This window comes from Triplophysa dalaica, chromosome 18 (genome assembly GCF_015846415.1).
Source record: "Triplophysa dalaica isolate WHDGS20190420 chromosome 18, ASM1584641v1, whole genome shotgun sequence".
Taxonomy (NCBI): domain Eukaryota; kingdom Metazoa; phylum Chordata; class Actinopteri; order Cypriniformes; family Nemacheilidae; genus Triplophysa; species Triplophysa dalaica.
This window is the reverse complement of record NC_079559.1, coordinates 3,614,634-3,638,872: the sequence shown is the minus strand read 5'-3', so window position 1 is coordinate 3,638,872 and position 24,239 is coordinate 3,614,634. Positions and strand designations below refer to the sequence as shown.

General features: G+C 38.3%; 2 protein-coding genes across 3 annotated transcripts; both read left to right on the top strand.

The window, feature by feature from the left end:
• The first annotated feature begins 325 nt into the window (after positions 1-325).
• On the top strand, positions 326-2,858 carry bcas2 (BCAS2 pre-mRNA processing factor). Its single transcript, XM_056729450.1, has 7 exons — positions 326-451; positions 704-796; positions 1,066-1,136; positions 1,342-1,503; positions 1,788-1,838; positions 2,242-2,322; positions 2,412-2,858. Exons 1-7 carry the CDS (start codon positions 359-361, stop codon positions 2,536-2,538), a joined length of 678 nt encoding a protein of 225 aa, XP_056585428.1. The 5' UTR covers positions 326-358; the 3' UTR covers positions 2,539-2,858.
• A 2,691-nt stretch (positions 2,859-5,549) lies between these two features.
• On the top strand, positions 5,550-23,494 carry trim33 (tripartite motif containing 33). Of its 2 annotated transcripts, XM_056729540.1 has the most exons (20): positions 5,550-6,119; positions 10,684-10,802; positions 11,238-11,385; positions 11,748-11,880; positions 12,042-12,158; positions 13,060-13,174; positions 14,141-14,287; positions 15,787-15,904; positions 16,038-16,417; positions 16,612-16,779; positions 17,127-17,336; positions 17,856-17,991; positions 18,091-18,154; positions 18,447-18,597; positions 19,370-19,758; positions 19,919-20,042; positions 20,599-20,673; positions 21,240-21,392; positions 22,542-22,592; positions 22,779-23,494. In XM_056729540.1, exons 1-20 carry the CDS (start codon positions 5,579-5,581, stop codon positions 22,995-22,997), a joined length of 3,558 nt encoding a protein of 1,185 aa, XP_056585518.1. In that variant the 5' UTR covers positions 5,550-5,578; the 3' UTR covers positions 22,998-23,494. The 2 variants fall into 2 exon arrangements, with proteins under 2 accessions (XP_056585518.1, XP_056585519.1); XM_056729541.1 differs by lacking the exon at positions 22,542-22,592.
• Positions 23,495-24,239: the final 745 nt, after the last annotated feature.

The window sequence follows — 24,239 nt, the reverse complement described above, 5'->3', positions numbered from 1 at the left end:
TACAAATTGACTAGGGCTGTCAAATGATTATAGCATCCAGAATAAAAGTATGTGCTTACATAATATATGCCCGTGTACTGCGCATATAAGTTTTGTATTTATAAAAACAGATCTGCATATATTTAAGAAAAATACTGAATATAAAAAGTAATAAACCTATAATTTAAATATATATTTTATCTTACTATTTACAAGGGAACGTGACTAAATTAATATGCAACCCCTGCTGTAATGCGCTGAATGACCACCATGGAACCTTCTTCTCCAGAACGTAAGAGGGCGCTAGTGTGCATGCGCGGGTCAGTGAATTTACAGCAGAATGAGAACTGGCGTGCGCGTTTGTTTCTGAAAGAAAAGGATGGCAGGTCCGTCTTCGGTCGCAGGTGATGTATTTGTAGATGCTCTGCCGTATTTCGACCAGGGATATGATGCTCCTGGTGTCAGAGAAGCCGTAAGTAAACAGACTACCTTTTTATTTGCGATCAGTGTATTTAAATCGACGAATAAAGACTATTTAACCAGCTATCAGCCAGACCGCAAACTGGTGGTTGAGTTATTTTTCGTCCGTTAATGAGGCAGTTTTGCTACTCTTTTGTTACTTTTATTTACTTCTCTTATACAGTAACAATGTAATCGTGTTGTTTATGTACTGGTGTGTTTGTAAAAATGTGGTTTCGTCGGTTTTTTGTTAACTTACTCTTAGGCAGCTGCATTGGTGGAGGAAGAAACAAGGCGATACAGACCAACCAAGAATTACCTGAGTTATTTGTCCACCCCTGATTTTTCAACTTTTGAGGTACAAAACTGACAATATCTGCTGAGTTTTAACATTCTGTACATATGCAAACTTTAATCTGTGTTATTTATTTGTGGGCGAAGAATCCCATCATGCCTTCCAAGTCAAACTTCCACATATTTTATTGGACTTCACTATTTATTATACAAGTAGACATTGTTTTTTTCTTCAGAAACACGCTCATTTTACAAAATATTATGTGAATCGTTTTGCCTGCATATGATTTTTTTCTTGCTGTATTTTAATAATGTGCTTTTTGTCTTCATTAGACCGAGATTATGAAAAATGAGTTTGAGAGACTCGCTGCCCGCCAACCCATGGAGCTGCTCAGTATGAAAAGGTAAAGATTGATCTTAACATTTATTACAGGGCATTACTGAAATGAATGTAACTTGTCCTAGTTTACAGAAGGGACGGGGATAATAAAAGTAACATGAGCACTTTGCTCATTTGTGCTTCAACGTTCAGTACAGCATGTCAAATCAAAACATATCAAATTATGCCATAAAATAGTTTTTATATTCACTTTTATCTCACCTTTCAAGGTATGAGCTTCCCGCTCCTTCATCTGGGCAGAAGAATGACATCACGGCATGGCAGGATAGTGTCAATAACTCAATGGCCCAGCTTGAGCACCAGGCAGTGCGTATTGAGAATCTTGACCTCATGGCCCAGTATGGGACCAATGCATGGAAGGTGTTTAATGAGTAAGTGAACAGACGAAAGGCAAACAATTTAGGATTTGAACTTTTACTGAAAAAGAAAAGACAGACCTGTGACACATTTGACTATTTACAAACATTTATTATGAATCAGAAATTGATTAAGTCATGTTATCAGACGAGTGGAATTTTCATGCAATGAACACTGTTTATTTGCCATTTATACCTGTACATGCAGTAAAACTGATTGCATGCAGTTGCTCAATTAGATTTTTATTGTGCATTTGCTGGATTTGATGCTAATAAATTATTCTTTTACCATGAAACAGTAACTTGGCTGTAATGATTGAAAATGCACAAAAGGAACTGCAGAAGGTTAGGTAAGTAACTTTTGTGTAATTCAGTACAATTGACTTAAGACTTGTGTACGCCTGGTATTTTGGGTTTAAGATCAGATGCGGATAGTGGTAAAGACTCAATGTAACTAAATGATTCAGAAGTAATTGAAAACGCACAACCACTTAGCATTAGAGTTAATTCTACTCGTAAAAACGAAACACTTGCTGTTAAACATGCTGTTTGTCATCCTCAAATATAACACGACTGCGATAGAAAGAATGGGAAAATTACACAAAAGGTTAAATTACAATGCAGATCAGATGTATGTACTCATCTAGAGTCCGAATTTTAGTCACATGTGGTCACAGGAGCAATGCAAATGCACAGCTGACTTTGGTTGAAGTGATTAATGTGAATACTTGTCTTATTAATCCTTGTTTTAAGGAAACAAATACAGGACCTGAACTGGCAGCGCAAAAACGACCAGCTCGCTGGAGGAACCAAACTTCGAGAACTAGAATCAAAGTCAGTACAGCATTCAGAGCATTTTCAGTATCTGCCATGAGTGAAGTTAAATTCAATCAAAATAAAACTGGCTTTGCTTTGTTTTGCAGCTGGGTGTCTCTTGTCAGTAAGAACTACGAGATCGAGCGAGCCATTGTACATTTGGAGAATGAAATTGCACAGACGAAGCAGCAACAGGGCGATGAGAACAAAGAGAATATTCGGCAGGACTTTTAAATATTGAAACCAGTTCAACACCACCTTCAAACTGTGTGGACTTCCACTTATCTCGGACTAGCAAATGATCACTCTTACAAAGTGTGGCATGAGATTCTTGTAAATGATGATTTTGTCTTGTGACGAAAGAGCTGTTTACACAAGGAAACAGACAATAATGCTGGTGCACCAATAATAAACAACACTGGACATCACTGGCTTGGAAAAACTTTGTCAATTATAAAGATTTGTGTTGTCTTCATGTATGATTACTTGTTGTTACTAATGGTCCACTCTGTTTGTATTACTTTTTTTAAATATACAATAAAAGGCTGAAATAATCTATTGCCTGGTTCAATTCATCTCTTGACATCATGTCTGTCCAGTCAACATGTCTAAATTTACAGGTATGTATTGTTATTTAACCCTTCTGGGCATACAGCTTTTGAACATTTTTCTGTCTTGAGCTCAAGCTATCCTTATGTTACAGTAGCAAATGAAAGCAGGGGTTTGACTGTATGCACAAAAACAAAAATAGTTTTGTGAATTTGGATTATCTCTTGGTTTCACCTATCTAACATTATGTTTGAGTCAAATGTATGTATTTTTATTGCAGCGTTGGTTGCGCACTTAAAATTACCATTGCACTGTTTATTCAAAAGAATTTAAATTTTTGTGACTTTGTGTGCTTTTGTCAAGTTTTGTCGTGTTTGAGAGATGTTTGTTGAACAAAATAAGAACAAATAAAATGGGTGAAAAAAATATTGAATTATTTGGGCAATAGATTTTTATTAAATTTCAAATGCCATAAACAGTTAGGTCCATAAATATTTGGACAGAGACACATTTTTGTTATTTTAGCTGTGTACTTAAAATGTATAATAGTTACAGTTTTATAATAGATATTTTCTTAAAGTGTACACTCTGTTTTATTTAGAGTGTATTCACATCCAAATTCGAAGTGTTAAGGAATTACAGCTCCTTAATATGTAGCTCCCCTTGTGGCTTTTTCAATGGACCAAAAGTAATTGTTGGTTAAATCAAAAGCTGCTTTATGGACAGGTATGGACGTTATCTTCTCTTCATAAATTAAACTCAATAAAGGTCTGGGGTTAATGTGTTTGCATGTGGAAGCTGTTGCTGCATGTGAACCACATCATGGGGTTCAGGGAGATCTCCTTGCAAGTGAAACCATAGTTAGATTTCAATACGCTTAATATGAAATGGTGTAATAATTGCACTGTTTCTGCACAGTTGAATTGCCCAAAAGGACGTTTCTCACTCTTATGCATAACAAGGAGGCAGTCAAGAATATGAATAGAGGAAATGAGGTCTGAGGTTTCACTGCGTTCGTCGGGTAGACATCCTCTGTGTTTAGCCATAACATTACAACACATTACCATAACCTTGTCGCAACAATATGCGCCACCCCGTTGGCTAAGGCTGTTCTAGCCCCACAGGCACCGTTAATGCATGCTCAGTGCCCCGGTTCCCTATGGTGTAACATTCCAACACACAACACCACTTTATTACAGTGGTCATTTGGCACCCCTCATTGTGTCCTTCCGTTTCAACCACAGCCAGTGGCTGGTTCTCTCAGCAACAGTGGAAAGTTCTTTGACCATTGGACCTGTCCTCGGATCCACACTTCCTTAAGAAGCCTTGTAGTGGAATTGGAAACAAAGCCCCTGCTTGCATTTCCCAATCCCTGGGTATACTCGGCAGTCCTGGGGATAAGGGCTTGCCACTCGTTTTCTGACCCTTCCGAATAAAGGGTTGCCTTTTTAGCGAGTTAGCCTGTGCGACAAAACACAAATCCATCAGAAAGATCCCAGGAACATTAAGAGTGGCCAAATCAACAATACATTCTGAGAAAAACTGATGATGTTCCATCAGTGTTGGGTAAAGTACTCTGAAAAAGAAATGGATTACTAGTTACTGATTACATATTTAATAAGGTAATTAGATTACTGTGTAAAGTACTTTATCCAAAAAGTACTTAATTAATTATTACTAATTACTTTCTATATCCAACCTCAACTTTGATTAGTTGTGATTCAAGGATAAACACAAAAACGGCTCTATTAATTCATTCAAATAAATAATATGCTAAACTTCATAACGTATTCTTATTAACTGACCGAACTATTACAAATGTGAGAAGGGTACATTAAGCCATATGTTTTAACGTTAGATTTATAGTTTTGATGAAATTTCCACCATCGTCCTATATATATTACACAGTATTTAGCTCAATTACATCAGAAGTACTTGTAATTAAATTACAGAAAAATAAAAGTAATCCATTACTTTACTTTTAAAGATGAAAAGTAATTAAATTACAGTAACTAATTACTTAGCAACTAGTTACACACCCCACACCGATTTCCATATAAGATAACGGGGTGGATGATCGCATTATCTTCAACAAGATAAAGAAAAATCCCTTCACGACGTCCATACAAATAAGGAACACTCTCCAAAATCGTTGGATTTGTTGTGTTTTTGAAATCTACTATGGTCTGTTTAACTTGCATGGAGATCTCCCTGAACCGCATGATGTGGGTTCACAGCAACAGCTTGCAAATGCATCACACAAAGAATCAACTCCAGATCTTTCACATGCTAAACTTATGAAGAAATGATAAAAGCCCATACCTGAATAAAACAGCTTTTGATTTAACTGTTCAATTACTTTTGGTCCCTTGAAAAAGGGGGGTAACTACATATTTAATCTAATCTGGATGTGAATACACTCTTAATAAAGCTATGTGTGTGCACTTCAAGACAACATCTCTTATATAACTTTAACTCCAATGCAATTTAGTACACATCTAAAATAAAAGTCTCTGTCCCAATATTTATAGACCTACCTGTATGTAATATAAAAATAAATATTACAAAACTACAATAATAAACTTTATATATACATATATATGTGTGTCTGTGAGTGTGTTTGTGTTTTTGTGTGCGGTGACGAACGAGAATGCGACGGGATGACGTCAGAGCCGTGGAATTTTCTGAGCGCGTCGAGCGTCAAGCGGTTCAAAGAGTTGCAAAGATGGCGGACAACAAAGGCCATGATTGTACAGAGAGCTCCGCTAACATGGAGGTAGGGGCTTCGGGAGGAGAAGATAAAGCTGACGGCGGCGCGAAGGACCAGGACACAGTCATTTTAATCGACGCGGACACGAAGGACGAAGGAGACGGTGTTAAATCACCAGAGACAGCTTCCCAAGCGCCGACGACATCCAGCGACGGCGGCGGAGCTTCGGACGGGACCCAAAATGTTGAGAGCAGCGAGCCGCCGCCGCAGTCGTCCTCCTCGGACAACACCAGCGCGTCACCCGCTCTCAACACTGAGATGTCGCCTCCTCCTCCTCCTCCACCTCCACCATCATCGTCCTCATCATCCTCGACCCCTGCCGCCCCGTTAAACCTCCTGGATACGTGCGTTGTATGTAAACAGAGTCTCCAGAACCGCGACTGTGAACCCAAACTGCTTCCATGTCTGCACTCCTTCTGCTTAAAATGCATCCCGCAGCCGGAGCGCAAGATCACGGTGCCGGTCCAGGGGCCTCACGGGCAGGACACTCATATTGGTAAGTGTAAATAAGGAATTGAAACGCTTCTCTTTAGTGAACGTTAGCCATTGATTCGGTTATGGTCAAGACTAGTGCATGTGCAGACCATGCAAGCCAAGCTAGCAACGCAAAGTCTGGGGTTCGAGCAACTCATACGGATCAAATACGTAACGTGAATGCACTGTCAGTTATTTTGGGGGATAAAAGCGTCTGCTGGAGGCATTAATGTGAACCTGCAGTTACAAAAGTGTGACGTTGTTGTTCTCTATATATGTAGTTTTTTGGGTCGCTTTTACAGCTGTATGACTTATGAAAGCATATCAAGTCTAGCAAACACTGGTTCTCTCTGTATATAGATGAATTCACTCACACCAGGTTATGTGATAGCTGTCACTCGAATTTATTTTTAAGGGCTCTTGCTTATTAAACAAGCACACTAGCCCTACCAGATGCTTTCTAGTAAGGGCACACACTTCAACAGTGATCCTGTTTAGGCAGGTGAACATGGTCATCTTTCATCAGACAGGTGGTCCTGCTTTTTTGGCACCATCTAAGTCACCAGATATCTAATCAGTTTAGGAATAACAGTCTAGTGGTCGGGATCTGTGACGTCTGTGTTTTTCTGGATGTACACAATGGCTTTGACAGTGCTTTCTGTGTCGTGCTTAATCCCCAAATGTTGTTTGGTAAGATTAGAGACAGTGCTTTCTGCAGGACACTATGGCTATCGCTTTGTATTTATGATGCACGGCGGGATCCAAACACGGGCCTGATGGAGTGTTGTAACACAACATGCTGACAGTCTGTTTTGTGTCATTGTTGGTGCAGTGGGAGTGAAATGAGACGTTTCAATTTTGGTGGATTGACCTGCTTTGTTAGTTATAGCATTAAATTGCGATTACTTAAAAGTTAGCATTTTTCAATAATAGCATTTCTTAAATAACAAGAATAATTCAGTGTTTGATGTCTTCAAAGCTCAGTTACTTTTAATGCTGATACTTAAAGGGATACTTCACCCAAAAATGTAAATTCTGTCGTCGTTTTTTCACCTTCGAGTAGTTCCAATACATTTCTCGAAGGTGAAAAAACGACGACAGAATATTCATTTTTGGGTGAAGTATCCCTTTAAAAGACCATAAAACGAATGCACTAAATAATAAAGTTTCTTTACTGTTTCGTAATCTCTTTTTCTCTTCTAACCTAATGTCATCAAATCAATATTCCGGTGTTGCAGAGTATTTGCTGTCAAATATCCGTCAAAGTGGAAAGTTCATCTCACAGACCTGGAGAATTTTGCTAACGTCACGTGCTCTCAGAAATTGGATAATTCTCACTTCAACCCGAAAGTAACCTGCGGATTTAGTAACATTACAACTCCGTTCCATAAATTATTCAGCGAGCATGTGAAAGCAGCATTAGTCCCAGCCTCAGTGAATTGAGATCCTGTGAGTTCTTGCTTTGTTTGGTTTTGCTGAAATACTTTATACCTTTTTGTTGTTGTTGTTATATTAATATAAAAAAAGTTAGTCATTAAATGATGTTTTACTGTTACTTATATGAGATGAGCACTGATAAATGGCTGAAATATTCCTCTAACTCATGCAAGGAGGATAGGCATCACAAGATCCATTCCCAATAAAACGCATCTTCTTGTAAAACATATACAATGCAGCATTGTTGCTCTGGATAAACACATCTGCTGGATGCAGACATGCGAATGTTTTACAAGCACATTCTTTTCCTGCATTAAATTGAGAGCATAAAAGGTTTTGCTTATGAATTTATAAATATTTTGTACTTGCTTTTTGAAATTGAAGAAAAAGTGGCATGCAATATGAAAATGCCTTAAAGATGCTGTGTGTGATTTTTTTGGGGGATCTATCTAATGACAGAGATGCAATATAATATACATAACTATGTCTTCAGAGGTATACAAAGTACATAATGAAGCGTTATGGTTTTGATACTTTAGAATGAGCTGTTTCTATTTACATACACCCTTGAATGGAGTTTCGTCATGTTGTTCCAACAGCAGTGTTGGGTGTAACTAGTAACTAAGTAATTAGTTACTGTAATTTAATTACTTTTCCCTTGAAAAAGTGAAGTAAGGGATTACTCATATGTTTTCTGTAATTTAATTATAGTTACTTTTGATGTAATCAAACTAAATACTTTGTGAAATATATGCGTGTGTAATAGTGTAATTGACATCAAAATTCAAAGTCTTACTTTAAAATCTGTGCTTTAATGTGTATTTCTCACATTTGTAATACTTTGGTCAGTTAATAATATTATTTATTTGAATGAATTAAAAGAGCCGTTTCATGTCTATGCTTGAATCACTTAACTAATCAAGGTAGATGTAGGATATAGAAAGTAATTAGTAAGGAGTAACTAAATACTTTTTGGACAGAGTAATTTGGACAGTAATCTAATTACACTATTGAATATGTAATGAGTAACTAGTAATTAATTACTTTTTCAGAGTAACTTACCCAACGGTGTCCAACAGTAGCCATTAACGGACAAACTGCTCTACAAAACGCGCTTTGTAAAATGTTATCTCCTTCGAAAAGAAGCGATAAATGGTCGACATCTTAAACCATTGTTAGGCACCATAGTGCTTCATATTTCTCCTTAAATGAGAGAAAGGTTATTACTTCCTCTGCAAGTAAATTGCTATGTTTTTCAGTTGCATTGCACAAAATTACACAATATGATGAAATTAAGTGGTAAACAAGTTGGAAACTGGGCAATAATTTAAACAAAGTTAACAGAGGTGGTAACCTCCAAAGATAGAATTTTTTTTTAATCAAATGTATTTATTTTCACCTGCAAGATTGAATCACACAAAAACTTGTTTTGTTCACTTGTTGAATGTCTAGTGTTTTTAAGGACCTGTTACAAATCATTGAAATGAATGTTTGATGTGCAAGACTGTGGTTCATAACAGTCATCTTTAATAATAACAGTCATTTTGACTGCTTTACAGGATTGTGTGTGACGTGTTATGGAGCGCATGTGTCAATGCAGTTGCATTACTGGCTCCAGTTAATATCAGTCGAGAGTAACATGCAGTGGTTTTCAGTGCAGTGTGATTCTCCAGCTGCGCCTGGCAGCCAGTCGTCATCATGGTTTGCACCTGGGGCTTAGAAGAAAACCAGCTGAAAGCAGTATGATTCGGTGCAAACGGGCTGAAATGGTTGGAGCTGCACTATGTTATGCGGGGGAGGGAGGCGGGGATTGATGGGTTGTCAGGAATTTGATGTGGGGGAGGGTTGACAAATGGAGGAGGGGCCTATCCAATCACAGTATTTGATTTAAAGGGGTTATATGACAGGGCTGAAACAAATATTATCGTTTTTTTTTCTTGGTGTAATGAGATGTGTATATACACGATTTAAGGTTAAAACGAGCTTGTTTCCACATACCGTGCATGTTTGTATCCCCGCCTCTCTTAAACTGAAATTTTTATAAAAAGCTCATCGCTCTGAAAAGTGAGGTGGGCTATGATTGGCCAGTTAACCAGTTCATAGTGATTGGTCGGAAACTGCAAGCGTGTGACGGAAATGTAAAGCCTATTATCATATTTGGAACATCAGGTTCCAAAGCAATTGTACTAACGGTACGCTCACCTTACTTGCGTATACATTTTGGCGTTCTTAGTCAAATCATTCTATGAACTGATGTAGATTTGTGGGGGTGTGGTTAGGTGAGGTGTTTCATGCATGGGCAACTTATAACACACCAAAGACAGACAAAACACGTATTGGCGCCATATGACCCCTTTAATAAGCGGATTGAGAGGAAATTTAATCCGGATTGCAACCGGTTCATTTTTATGGCGAAATATATGTGATGCACCCAAAGAACGGACTGTTGTTGTAGTCGTTTGCAATAATGTCATGTTAAACCTCATCAATTATTAATTGACCAATGTCCTTTTTAGTTTTTTTAAGGCATAACAATTCATTCTTAGTTTCTGTATTTCAGGTCACCTTTGCCCTCAGTTATAACGTCCAGTAGGATGATTTTGTCTGTGGAATTGGCCAGGTTTCAAAATCTTGCCGTTTGTTGTTTTTATTCTCTGGTTGTTTATTTTCTTTTATTAGCTGTCATTCTTAAGGTTATACTGTGGCCACACTAGATTTACAGAAGTCATTGTGCAGAGCCTTGCATGTAAGCAAAAATGCTGTTAATAAAAAACTGTTGGATTTTGCACTGTTGTTGTTATTTTAAAGCTGTATCGTGCAAAATTTGATTATTAGAACGTTTCCTCCAACTGAAAAGGTCACACCGTGGTGTGGTCACATGTCGTCACGTGAGACTAATTTGCAGGCGAGAGTTCACCAAATATGACCTTTGGCAGACTGTGAAATTACAAAAATTTCGCAGTGGCTTTTGTTTCCGGCAAGATCGAAAAAGCAAATATGTGACCACGCCAGGTTATGAAATAATTTATAAAAACATGGTGTTTATTACTACTGGGAAAATCCCAACCTTATGAATGGGCCGTTTTGGGTAAAAAGTGAAATTTAAACTGCATTACCAATGTATTGAATCATGTGTTTGCATTTTCCAGTGAACGTCATGCGATGTACAGTGTGTCATCAGGAGTACAAACAGACCGACATGGTTGATAATTACTTTGTCAAGGATACTTCAGAAGCCACAAGCACTTCAACAGAGAACTCAACACAGGTTGGCATCAGCTTCATCTACAAATCATAAGTCATCATGGGTTTGATTCCCAGTAAACGCACATACTGAATAAATGTAAAGAGTCATTTCACCATGAGTCACTTTGGATAAAACAGTCTGACAAATGCATGAATGTAAATTTTCTCAAGGAATCAATTAAAATTCCAACTGTATTGATCTTGAAAATCTAATTTAGTAAAGTGCCTTAGAAATGCATTAAAAACGTTACTGAATACAATTAAATTGAATCGTTATGAAAAACGCTTTTAAATCAAATCGAAGAAAATAAATCAATTCTAAGCTTCACACTCTAAAGTTATATATTGGTTTTATCTGCTGGCTTGCATTCACTGCGTTGTTTTGATATTGGGCCAATAACTCAATTCTCAGAACACAATTTTAAAGAGACGTTGTCATAAATTTTCTCTGTGACAGGTCTGCACCAGTTGTGAGGATGACGCCAGCGCTGTCGGATTCTGCGTGGAATGTGGCGAGTGGCTTTGTAAGACCTGCATCGAAGCGCATCAACGAGTCAAGTTCACCAAGGACCATAAAATACGTAAAAAAGAAGAAGTGTCTTCTGGTACGTGCTATAAAAGCGGTTTGGTTTACAACTAACAAATTTTCATTTGAATTGCTCACATTTGCAAGGCGGTTACGATACGGTCGATTTTGTTATTGTAAATGATTAACTCTTGGGTCTGGCAGGCCTGCTGTAGTTTGGGTGTTTCAGTGACGGGATGGAGTATCCGTTTTGCACATTTTGGCAGGCCGAGTCGTAGTGCAGTTGCTATGGCAACAGGCAGAGTTTGCTCATTCGACTGTTTTCATTAATGCAAGAGGCTGCTTGAAAACATATGGCAGTCATACGCTGAGAGAATCAAAAGGGGGGAGGAACATGAAGGAAAGGATGAATTTCACATGGTGGTTGTGTGTATTGTGTAGAGTCGGTCGGGACGTCAGGTCAACGGCCCGTCTTCTGTCCGGTGCACAAACAAGAGGCCCTTAAACTCTTCTGCGAGACGTGTGACACTTTGACCTGCAGAGACTGTCAGCTGCTGGAGCATAAAGAGCACAGGTTAGCCAAAACTCATTTAGTCAAGTCTGTAAGAGCTGTCATGCAAAACAAATGAAACAAAAGAGAAAATTAAAAGAATAGTTTCTTCAAAAATTAATTTATGTTTGTTTAGTTTGAACAGTTGTGTGATGATTTTTTAAATTCTCAATTTTGATGTGCAGGTACCAGTTTCTAGAGGAAGCCTTCGAGAACCAAAAAGGCATCATTGAAACGTTCATGTCCAAGTTGCTGGAAAAGAGACATTTTGTGGAGTTCTCTATGTCTGAGTTGCAGAGCAGGTATGGTAACCCTTTCATCTTTAGCATCAGCTATATAAATCAGCTATGTGAAATCGACCAATCAGGAGTTACTATTTGCACAAACTTGCGTGATATGCGATGATTGATCAGATATCTTTCGTTAGAACATCAAAACATGCACGAACAGATACGTTATTACCTCAAGTTGTTTTTGTAGAACAGAAAGTCCATGTTGTTCTCTGCTCTTCAACCAAATTTAATTGTAATGTCCTTTTCTTTCTTTTGTATTCTTTCGCAAGCCATTGCTTCCACAACAAAATTAATCTCTTCTTCTGACTCCATGGTTTGGGCGCGGAAATTTGTACGATTGCTTGGGAAATCGTACTGCTTGAAAATACCTAACTTTAACATACCTTACTTTAACATAGGGTGAACTCACATGACATTAAACTGACTTTTGACTCATTTCCTTTGAATGTGAACATGACTTCTTAAAGGGATACTTCAACCAAAAATGAAAATTATGTCATCATTTACTCACCTTCGAGTTGTTCCAAATCTGTATAAATGTCTTTGTTCTGATGAACACAGAGAAAGATATTTGGAAGAATACTTATAACCATACAGATTTTGCCCCCCATTTGCCCACTTTTGACTACCATTGTATTTTTTCCTCCAATGGTAGTCAATCGGGGGCAAAATCTGTGTGGTTATAAGCATTTTTCCAACTTACTTTCTCTGTGTTCATCAGAACAAAGACATTTATACAGATTTGGAACAACTCGAAGGTGAATAAATCATGACAGAATTTTAATTTTAAAGTATCCGTTTAAATCTCTGCTTGTAAACATCATCCGGGCATGTTGGAGCAGATCTCGCATTGTTTTTTCACAACTTACTGAGCATATGTAAATGTCTGCGTTCTCTGTTTGTCACACAGAATCAAAGAAGTTGCCGAGACGCACAAGAAGGTTGAACATGAAATAAAGATAGCAGTATTTACTCTGATCAATGAAATCAACAAGAAGGGCAAGTCTCTGCTGCAGCAGTTAGAGGTACGTATGCATACAATGAAAAAACCAATCAAACTTCATTGACATAATAGTCACATTTTGCTAGTCATTACTGCAAAATAAACCGCAAAGCAGTTTGTAAATATTTGAGTAGAATTGATAGTATTTTTGAAGAAGAGAAATGTTTTGTAGGAAGCCATTGGGTCACTCAAACTGTATTCAGAGGCAATCTTCGACGGATGTGACCGCATACCACTAATCCGTTATGATTTATCCTATCACCTGTCACCTCCATCTCGTCTGCCCTTGACATTCATACCAGGTGTTAACATTGTTTCGCCAATTTGTCCTGGCTTAAGATGGAGACGGATGATAAAACCTGGTGTAGACAGGGTCATCTTAGCCCACACGTCGTGTGAACTTTATCACGCACATCATAGATCTTGTAAATGGCTGTGGGGGAAGTGATACTGATCGTGTGAATTGAAGCAAAACTGTCGGGTAAAGATTAAAGGCATTAATTTACAAATTAATGAAGGGAGACAGAAAGCTGAATCACTCCGGGCAAACACTTTTTGATGTATCTGCAAAAGGTTGACTTCAAAGTCAGCGATGTCAAGAATTTGACTGTGAGGTTTGAGAAGTCAAACTTGAAAATGAAAAAGCCGTCTCTGAACGGGGAAAGCAACAGACAACACACCAGTTCTCACACCAGTTACGACCCCAATTTAGCCTCGGTTCACACCTTTGAGCTTGAGTCACATCAGTGATGAATCCACCCCTGCCTGTGATGTCACAGTCTGTGGTGATGCCTAAAGTAAACTTCGGTTTACTAGCCTAGTATATGCATATCTAAACAGTTTGACCGCGTGCAACACAAGATATCTCGTGCTCATGTGACACTTTACTGAGTTTGTTTGGGTGGGATTTTGAGTTTGATAACATGCGTGTCATCATTATGAAAAACCTAATTTGCTTCTGTTCTTCTTCTTTATTCTCTGTATGAAGAGTGTGACCAAAGAGAGAAGCATAAAGCTGCTCAGCCAGCAGCGGGACATCAGTATTCTGGCCCAGCAGATCATCCACGTTCTCAACTTCACCAACTGGGCCATCAGCAATGGAAGCAGCACAGCCCTGCTCTACAGCAAGAGACTGGTCAGCCTCAACACAAAGCCTATCTTGTTCATATTTTGTATCTGTAGTGCCAATCAAATGGGTAATGGAAAGCAAAAATCTTACCCGTAATTAAAATATTACCCGTCCATGACCTCTGAGGTTAAAGCAACGGTATATGGGTCAATGACAAATAAGATTTTCAAGAAGAAAAACAAATATTTTAAGCAAAACAGTTTGAAAATGTATTTTTATGTCCAAAAAAATGTATTGTGTTGATTTATATTGGTTTTACAGCATTTTAGGGAGCATTAATTCATTATTAAACAAGATTTCTGATTTTACCACCCAAAAAATGTCAGGTGGTGCGACCATATATTAATTTAAAATAATATACATTTAATGTATTTAGCACTGAGTATTTTTCCCCTCATATATAAGAAATTTAACATAAAATCATGCCAAAATATTTTATTAAGAATTTTATTGAGAAAATTAACATTTATTTCTCAATTTTGTTCTCTGTTTGTATGTTTGGACGGTCGCACCACCTGACATTTTTGGTCTTTCAAACACCAAAACTCAAAAAATCTATTGAATTTCAATAAAATGAAAAGGGTTTCTTATAAAGGACATATTGTAGATCCATTTGATATATGACATGTATTTATTCAAATTCTTTTTAGGAAAATAATGAATTTGGACACAAAAAATACATGTCACGTCATTGACCCATATGCTTCTGTACAAGCCACATGTCAGTGTGATTTCACACCCATTACTCTGATAAGACATTTCTCATTCGCTTATGAGTAAAATTGCTGTTTCCATGGAAACAGAAACTGCAGCAGACGAGCTCAGCATAACACAGGCAGTCCCATGAGGCACTGATTCCACTTCCAAACTGCTTTATATTTGTATTTCGTGGCTGTCCTTCCAGATCCTTGGATGTCCAAATTTGCTGTTTTTCAGGAAAAAGAAAAAAAACTGTACTTTGTAAATGACTTAACGCTGTGTTGTCAGAGCTGACAAAGACTTTTTAATGATTAAATGCTTGCAAAACCCAGTTAAAACATAAAAGGTGACTAATAATAATGATTTGTTGCAAAAATGAAAATCACAAAATATGGCGATTCAAGGTTTCAGAAGCACAGGATCCATTTAATTACTCGAACAAAACATTTTATAATTTTTCAATGACTTATTTACTCACGGACAATTTGTAATCGTAATTTTTTTTCAATTCTGTGTTTAGAATGCTTTTATAAATAATAGACGACTCAAAATTTAAAGACGTTATTTAAAGGATCTTAAGGTCTTGTTGAAAAGTGTTGAGCTGGTTGGGTTGTTTCAAGGCTTTTTTTTTTTTTGGAAAATAGGCATCCTATAACAGTACCATCCTGTTAATGTTGCATATAACGTCCTATAATTATTCTGTTCCAGACATCACTTGCTCTAAAACATACCTTATGGTCTTTCAAATTAGTGAACTCTTTTGTTTGTATCCTTACCTTTTTTTTTTCTTCCTGTCACTGCTGTAGATAACGTATCAGCTTCGTTTCATCATGAAGGCCCGTGTGGATGCAGTACCTCAGACCAATGGAGCTGTCCGCTTCTTCTGCGACCCCACCTTCTGGGCCAAGAATGTGGTCAACCTTGGTATTGACTTAACTATCAGCTGAAACTATTTTTCACTACACATAGAAGGACACCAAGACCAAATTATCAAGAAGCATGATCCTTTGCTCGTTTTTCTGAGTCCCGCTATAACGCCCTCGTCTTTTTCTCTTAGGCAATCTTGTTATTGAAAAAGTGCCACATAACGCTGCTCCACCCAACATGATGGTCGGTCAACAGATCTCGCCCAGTCACAACCATCCCGGAAAGCACTCGGGTCAGATCAACCTCGCCCAGCTGCGGCTGCAACACATGCAGCAAACTGCAATGGCTCAGAAACAACAACTTCAGCAGCAGCAACAGCAGCAGCAGCAACAACAACATCAGCAGCAGCAACAACATCAGCAGCAACAACATCAGCAGCAACAGCAACAACAACAGCTGCAGCAACAACAACAACAACATCAGCAACAAATACAGCAGCAGATGCGCATCGCCTCGCAGATGTCCCAGCATCCCAGACAGGGAGGACCATCGCAGATGATACAGCAGCCGGTAGGTCAAAGATCAATATGGCCCTGCTAAACACTTTATTTCGGGCGAGTTCAAATTTTAAACATCTGGACTGGTTAATTGGTTGGGGCATTGACATCTATTTATGTGTTAGATGGAACATTTTATCGGGATGTGTGTTTAAGAACCAGGCTGTTATAAATCCCCCCCTCTCTCTCTCTCTCTCTCTCTCTCAGCCCCCGAGGCTCATCAGTATGCAGGCCATCCAGAGGGGCGGAATTAATGGCACCGCCCACATGTATCCACCTCATCACCTACGCTTGGTGTCAGGACAGAACCGCATGCCTTCAGGGCAGCCCAGACTCAACGGCCAGCCGTATCCCATGATGCAACTCCAGAGACAGGTCAGTACAAAAAAGCCTGCTGGTCACATGACAACATGCACCAAGTGACATTTTTTAAATATCGTTTTTTAGGTCACATGGTAACTCAACAGCCAGTCAGGGAAAATCAGAGCAAAACAATTCTCTCTTTACCTTTCACTCTGACCCATGTGTTTTGTCTTTGTCCATCAATACAATTATGCGGAAGTAGTGTTTTTTTTGTTTTTTATGTATTTTCGTTGAAATAAGATAAAGACACACTAAACTTGAAGTTGCTTATTCATTTAGTCCTTTTTACATCTAAACAAACAAGATTAATAAGGGAATTAAACACCTTTTCCTGTTCTTTACCTCTTGTTTGCTCGTAGCATTCAAACCCAGGGCACGCGGGGCCCTTCCCTGTGACATCACTGCACAATGTTAGCGCTGCCAACCCCACCAGTCCCACCAGTGCCAGTATGGCCAATGCCCACGTTCACCGAGGACCCACCAGCCCTGTCATAGCCCCCATAGAGCTCATACCATCGGTCACCAACCCTGAAAACCTGCCCTGCCTGCCCGACATTCCTCCCATCCAGGTAACTTAACTCATGCTGAGATGCTGTGGTCAGGCTTAGTGGATAAAGATGTGTGCTAGAAACCCAACGGTTACGAGTTCAAATTCCCCACAGGATATAATCACGAGGTCTGAATGTAATTGGATGTAAATGTAATAAAGTAACTAGACATAATTAAGTTTGGTTGTAGATGTAATAAAGCAGCCAGATGTAATTCAGTTTGGTCCTAAATGTAATATATGCACTAGAAATAATAACTTTTGGGTCTAAATGTAATCAAGGTCTTTAATGTAATAATGTTTAAGGCAGCTAAGTTAACTAAACAAAACTTATTTCAGCGCTTGAATCTGCTATTATATATATATATATATTAATAGCATATAAATATAAAAGCAACATAACAAAGACAATCCAAGCGGGAAGTTAGTTACCCCCACATCTTTAATATTAATAACAGTAATATGAATCCAAGCAAAAGTAGTGAATGTGATTTAGAAGCAAGTTTTCTCCAAATGACCTCATTCCTTTTTTTATTCCCAGCTTGAAGATGCCGGTTCGAGTATGCTGGACAACCTCCTCAGTCGATATATATCTGCTAGCTCATATCCTCCCACTGGCCCCATCAACACTTTAAATCCATCACCAGGACCTTCGACACATTCTCCAGGATCATCAGGTATTTCAGCCTTTATTCTTAAAGAATAGCGATATAACAAGAATGAGTTTTAATTTACAATGGTTTTAATAGTCTCTATGTTTTGCTCTGTTTCTTTAGGTTTATCTAATTCTCACACTCCAGCTCGTCCATCCAGCACATCGAGCACGGGCAGTCGGGGCAGGTCAGAATCAAATGCATTTTTGCAGAGTAATGTCATTTTTAAGTCTTATTGATAATCTAAGGTACATTTGGGTAGGTCTATTCAAGGGGAGATAATGGGATGTATTCCGTTCAAAGACTGAATTAATCGCAGTCGTTTTTTACTTGGGGTTTTAGGACAAACCTTAACCGCAATGTTTGGGAAATTTTTTGACTGGCTTGAACATGGAATAATATTTGACAATGTATTATACTGTGTTATCAAATATTGGTGAGACATTGCACAAAAGATAGTAATGGTGTGCGTGTTGTAGTTGTGGGTCAGCTGGCAGACCTGGCACGGGGAACACGGCCGTGGAGCAAGTAAAGGTCAAACAGGAACCAGGAGCGGAGGAAGAGAGTTGCCACTCTGGAACAAATGTCAAAACAGAACGAAGCAAAGATGGTGGACGGAGTGCTTGCATGGTATTTTACTGCTTTGTTTTTATTTATATTTTGGTGTTTCCACAGGGTTTGCACTGTGATGGAGAAAATATTTTGTATTGCTGGCACTTCTCGTGTAGATTGCCTCTTTTAGACGAATCGCTTGTTGTTATCCTCAACTGTAAGTCGTTTTGGATAAAAGCGTCTGCCAAATGAATAAATGTAAATTTAAAATAAAAACAAGATGTTTTTAAATGATGATATTCAAAGTTGAAAGTCATTAAACTAAACAAAATAAAAACCATGTAAATATTTGTAGTAGTTATGCAAAGCTTATCCATAATTGGCAAGATCTCTTAGACCAGTGGTTCTCAACAGGGGGGCCAGGGCCCACAAAGGGGGTTCCCAGCTGACTTCATGGGGGCTTTGAATGACTTATAATTTAAAGTCGTAAAACCGGCATTGAGATACAAAAAAAATACTATAAACCAATATTAACGTTAAACTCTAAATTATGAGTTTTTGTGAGTGGGCCCTTTGAATATTTTTGAAAACAATGGGGGGGGGGGCATGGAGTCTAAAAGATTGAGAACCTTTGTCTCAGAGTAATGATGAATTAAGAAAACATATTTTCTTGATATTAACATGCAAATTGTTTAATTCGCAGCAGCGTTTCACATGATATATTGACGAAACAAAAGAACAGATCTTTCGCAATCCCATCTGAATATCCAGTTTCTTTGAAGTTAAGAACATCTGTTGTGTATTTTAATGTTTCTCAATGTCATCTGTTTATTCTTCTTCCTCAAACCAGATGAGCAGTCCAGAAGGTGGCGTGACTTCACCGCTCCCCATTCTTGCGTCCGTATCCACTGGTTCAGTCCAGGACGTGTTAAGGACGCTGGGTGAGAACGTCAAATCGGAACCACAGAGTGAACAGGTCTCCTTGTGCACGAACCCCGGCTCCCACACGGCTCTGACCAATGGGAGAACACAGTCGAACGGAGGTCAGGCGAGGCCTTCGTCTTCCCAGCGGGGCAGCGCGACCACCGCTAACAGTCATACGGGCGTCAGTAAGGAAGATGACCCGAATGAGGACTGGTGTGCGGTGTGTCAGAATGGAGGAGAGCTGCTGTGCTGCGATCGCTGTCCGAAAGTCTTCCATATCAACTGCCACATTCCGACTCTCAAATCTTCTCCCAGGTATATAACCGTGATGTCATTCAAAACCCGTGTATGACTCTTTCTTCTGTGGAAGAGAAAGAAGATTTTTTAAAGGAATCAGTGGTTTTATGTCCATACTTTGAACGTCAATGATTTTTGGTTTCAAATGTTCTTTAAAATATATTTTTCTGTGCTGTAGTGGAGACTGGATGTGCACGTTCTGTAGAAGTCTTACAAACCCAGAGATCGAGTACAACTGTGACGACTGCCCACCCAGTAAGAAAGACAAGAGTGAAACAGCGATGAGCCCAGAAGACCAACGGGTGAGTCAGACTGAGAAACACCAAAGTTGCTGAGCTTCGTACCATGATATTTAGTAACATTGCTTAAACAGGAAATTTTTAGCGACACTATGCACATTGCACAATAAAAGATAGAGTACCACAGGGATGACATATTTTTGTATTCCAAACAAGAAGTTAGTCCCACGTTGGTTACCTCGTTCTTCGTTCCTGTGCATTTTTCCCATTGACTTGGAAGATCATAAAAAAAAGGTTTATCATATTTAAACATTTTGTCTATGAAGATAATCTTAACAAATTAGCATGACATTTTATGTTTGAAGCCTAAATACGAGCATGTCACATTTAGCAACTTGTTAGGAACCACGTTTTTAAGACACAAAGCTTGCTATATAAAAAGGCAAAATACAGTCAGTTTTCACAATGTATAACCACGTGAAGTAGGATCGCATGATTTCCGATCACATTTATTTATATGATCTGTTACGTTACCTTTTTCCCAAAAGATTATTTTGTTTTTTATGTTATGAGATGTGATGATGTTATGTTTCTTCTCTCTTCTAAATCTGTTTTGTAGCGGTGTGAGCGTATGCTGTTGTTTGTGTTCTGTCATGAGCTCAGCGTGGAGTTTCAGGAGCCTGTTTCTCCAACGGTGAGTCTCCAGTGTCCCCATAGTTTCCTCATTTCTCATGAATGTAGTCATTTATGATGGCGCGCTCTTAAAAGCCAAGGCTGTTTCTCTCTTGTTTAATCGGATCATCTCTCGTCTGTCATTTTTAATTGCTGAATGTTAATGGTATCCCATCAAAAAAAGATTAGAACTGCAACATCGCTCAGATGTTCAACTGCGGCGAATGTATTCATACATTTTTTAAATGCATATTGAGCCGGGGGGGGTTTGTCATGACTGCAATGTGATTGCTGTGTAATTACATCATTGAGCGAATGCAATAATGCATTGGGCTGATGCGAAATAAAAGATTCATGAACGTGAATCTCATTGAGATTTGTTTTACATATGCCCTTACTTGGCTCTTGTGTCCTTTCTACAGTAACTGTTTATTCTTTCCTTTCGATATTTTTGCGTTTTTTACTCGATGTTTCAAAAATATTCCAAGGCACCTATAAATGACCTCTAGTTGAGCAGGTCCCGTTTATGTGAACAAATTCAACGTCTCGTAAACAACATTTAATTCTGAAGCCTCTTTTTTCCTCCAGGTACCCAATTACTATAAAATCATTAAGCAACCAATGGACTTAACCCTGGTGAAGCTGAAACTACAGCGGAAGCATCCTCTGCATTACAAGTGCCCCAAAGAGTTTGTGTCTGACGTGCGTCTGGTTTTTAGCAATTGTGCCAAATACAACGAGGTGAGTCTGGGGTATGTCTTTCACCTGGGTTGGGGGTGTGATGTTCTTTGCATGAGAAGGGTTTTCAAGAATATATACACCAAAGCAACACAGCAAGAATGCACGTGTTCACACTTTTTCACCATGATAAGTCAATACTAACTACTTCAGCAATGGTTTCAGTGCAGCTGAAAACATTGATCAGTGATTTGTTTTAGATGTTAAATTTGTGTTTAAAGACTAACGCACTGTGAGGTTTTGAACGGAATGAAATGGATCTGTATTTAAACATTGCACACGGAGTATGACGGATTCTGTAAATTTTGATTTATTTAAAAAGGAATAATGCATGATGTGAATGTCAGTTTTGCTTTCGTTCACCAAATGCCTACATTCAATTTAGGTTTGAAAGTTGCACTTTTTCGTAGTGGATTCAAATTGTGTTCGCAAAATATTCGCAGGAAATTTATAGAAATAGTTTTGTTCTTTTACCAACGCATTGGGTTGTGCATCTGGGCCCTTTGTTGTTTCCTATTTTGTTCAACCGTACCTCATATCCGCTTTAAACCACATCAGATGGTTCTTTTGATTCTCCATAGTGGCCACAATGTGCTGATGCAGACACTTTAGCATCAATACCTGAGGACTTTACTGTAGATTTTAAGATTTGATCAGTGTTATGGACCAATGAAGAGCATTTGGCATTTGTTTTAGATGGCTGCAGTCATCCCAAATAACATCTATCGTGTAAAAAAAAAAAAAAAAATTTAAATGGTACTATGATGGTTTAGCGGCGAAACTTTTATTTCTTTCTGAAGATTGATAAAACTCTAAAATGTGATAGACATTTTATTGTCTTCAGAAGACTTGTTAATGCCTATGATGGTATTCATGTCAAAGAAGCACTTTATTATTAGGGCCTTTTTAATATCATTTTTGACCGCATTATTGGCAAATCAGGACTTTTAGTAGTTTTCTTTTCCCAATGATAGAGAGTCTGTTTGCTTATGCCTATAACTAAAAGGCATGTATTATGAGCAAACACAACATTGTGCTCCTTGGACATTTTTATATACAGGTGAGGTTATCACCTCACTTCGTTGATGGTGTAAAATCTTTCTTCCCCCATTTCTTTTGTATTTTTTTTTGTGCTTTCATTGGTCTTTTTAGATGTCTCGAATAATCCAGGTTTATGATGAGGACAAACAGAGTAATGTTCAGGTAAGATGTTTCGTGCACCACACAGATGGGCTGCGCTGCTGCCCAAAGTGCCCAGATGGAGTTTTAACCCATTCTGTTATATCTTCTCCTTTCACCTCTTCATCCCTCCCTGTTCGCCTGGACCTGCATTCCTCTCTCATCTTTCCTCACATTTCCACAATCTTTCCCCTTTCCTTCCGCTTTTAGGCCGACTCTGAAGTGGCAGAAGCCGGAAAAGCCATCAGTATGTATTTTGAAGAAAAGCTGCTAGAGATTTTTCCCGACCAAACGTTCCTGGTAGTTACAGAGGAGCCGCGAGCCGATGACGACAAGGAGGGTGCGGAGGACTCTGACTCTGACGACTTCATACAACCGAAACGCAAACGCTTAAAAGGAGATGCTGAGAATTTGATGCATGTCAAGTAATATGAAGAAAATTTGGAAACTGGGAGATTTGGCTTCTGAGAAGAAATACATTTAGTCTTCCTCATGACCTGGTCTGTGAAGGATCAGATACTGCTGGATCTGACGGTTTTCGGATAATTACTTTATTCTCATCCATTGTATATACTGTAAGAATTCGGAAACTTGCATTGTGGGTGGTAAAGTTGTCATCGACAAGATTTTTCACATCCCGGGGGAAATCACTGGGTGTCAATAAAGACACTTGTACAGATTTAAATAGGTCTTGTTTTTGTCTGATTTAACATGCTTTTTCTTTTAAACAAGCTGTTGTTATATTTGTAAATCTATTGTGAATGATACTTTATAAATGAGAAACTCATCCTCTCCTTTCTGTTGTATGATAAAGTTGATCATATATGACCCACTTGCGGCCTTTGCATGTGTTTTTAAGTTTTGTTCCTACTAATTTAAGTCACTTCCTAAGTTTGATTATTTTTAATAAAACATTCACCACTGCATTGTGGTGTCGGATATTAATCACAGACCCTTTACTCCAAATATATTAAATGGATATCTGTGCGACCTGCGCAAACATGCTTTCAATAAGTGTTGTTGTTTTTCTCAACCAAATACAATTTACAATTCAAACATAATTTGAGCTATCAAATGTAGCAAAAGCAAATCATATTTGAAAGACATTGACTAATGTTATTTAAAAGTGAAGGTTTATGTATTCAAACAATGCATAAAAAGCAGTGCCAGTGTTACATTTAACTGGTTGAAGTATTGAGTAAATTATTTGTAGTAATGCTGTTATACTAATGTTCATGTAACATTGGATTATTTGTTCTTTATTCACGATTTATATTAAGAATTAGAAATCTAAAGATTTTTAAAAATCACATTTCATAAATGAAATCACAAACAAAAAAGTCTAATTAAACGAAATTTGACACACTTAATTGATAAATCTGGTATAATTGGCTCATTTTCAAGACTCGGCAATTCACTCACTAAATAGAGACAGAGCGCATTTAGGCCACGCCCACGCCATTGACTTTCTACAGCGGGAAGCTGCCTCCTTCAAAAACAAAAAACAGAACAATATCTAAAAACTGATACGTGACAAAAAAACAGAACTTGAACCGTAAAAGCCAGACTTTAAGCAGACAATCAATGAAAAGTCAATGGAGAAGGTGAGATTGTTTCCCCCGGTGGGCGTGGTTTTAAGATTGTGACGCGTTGCGCTCTGTCTCTATTGGT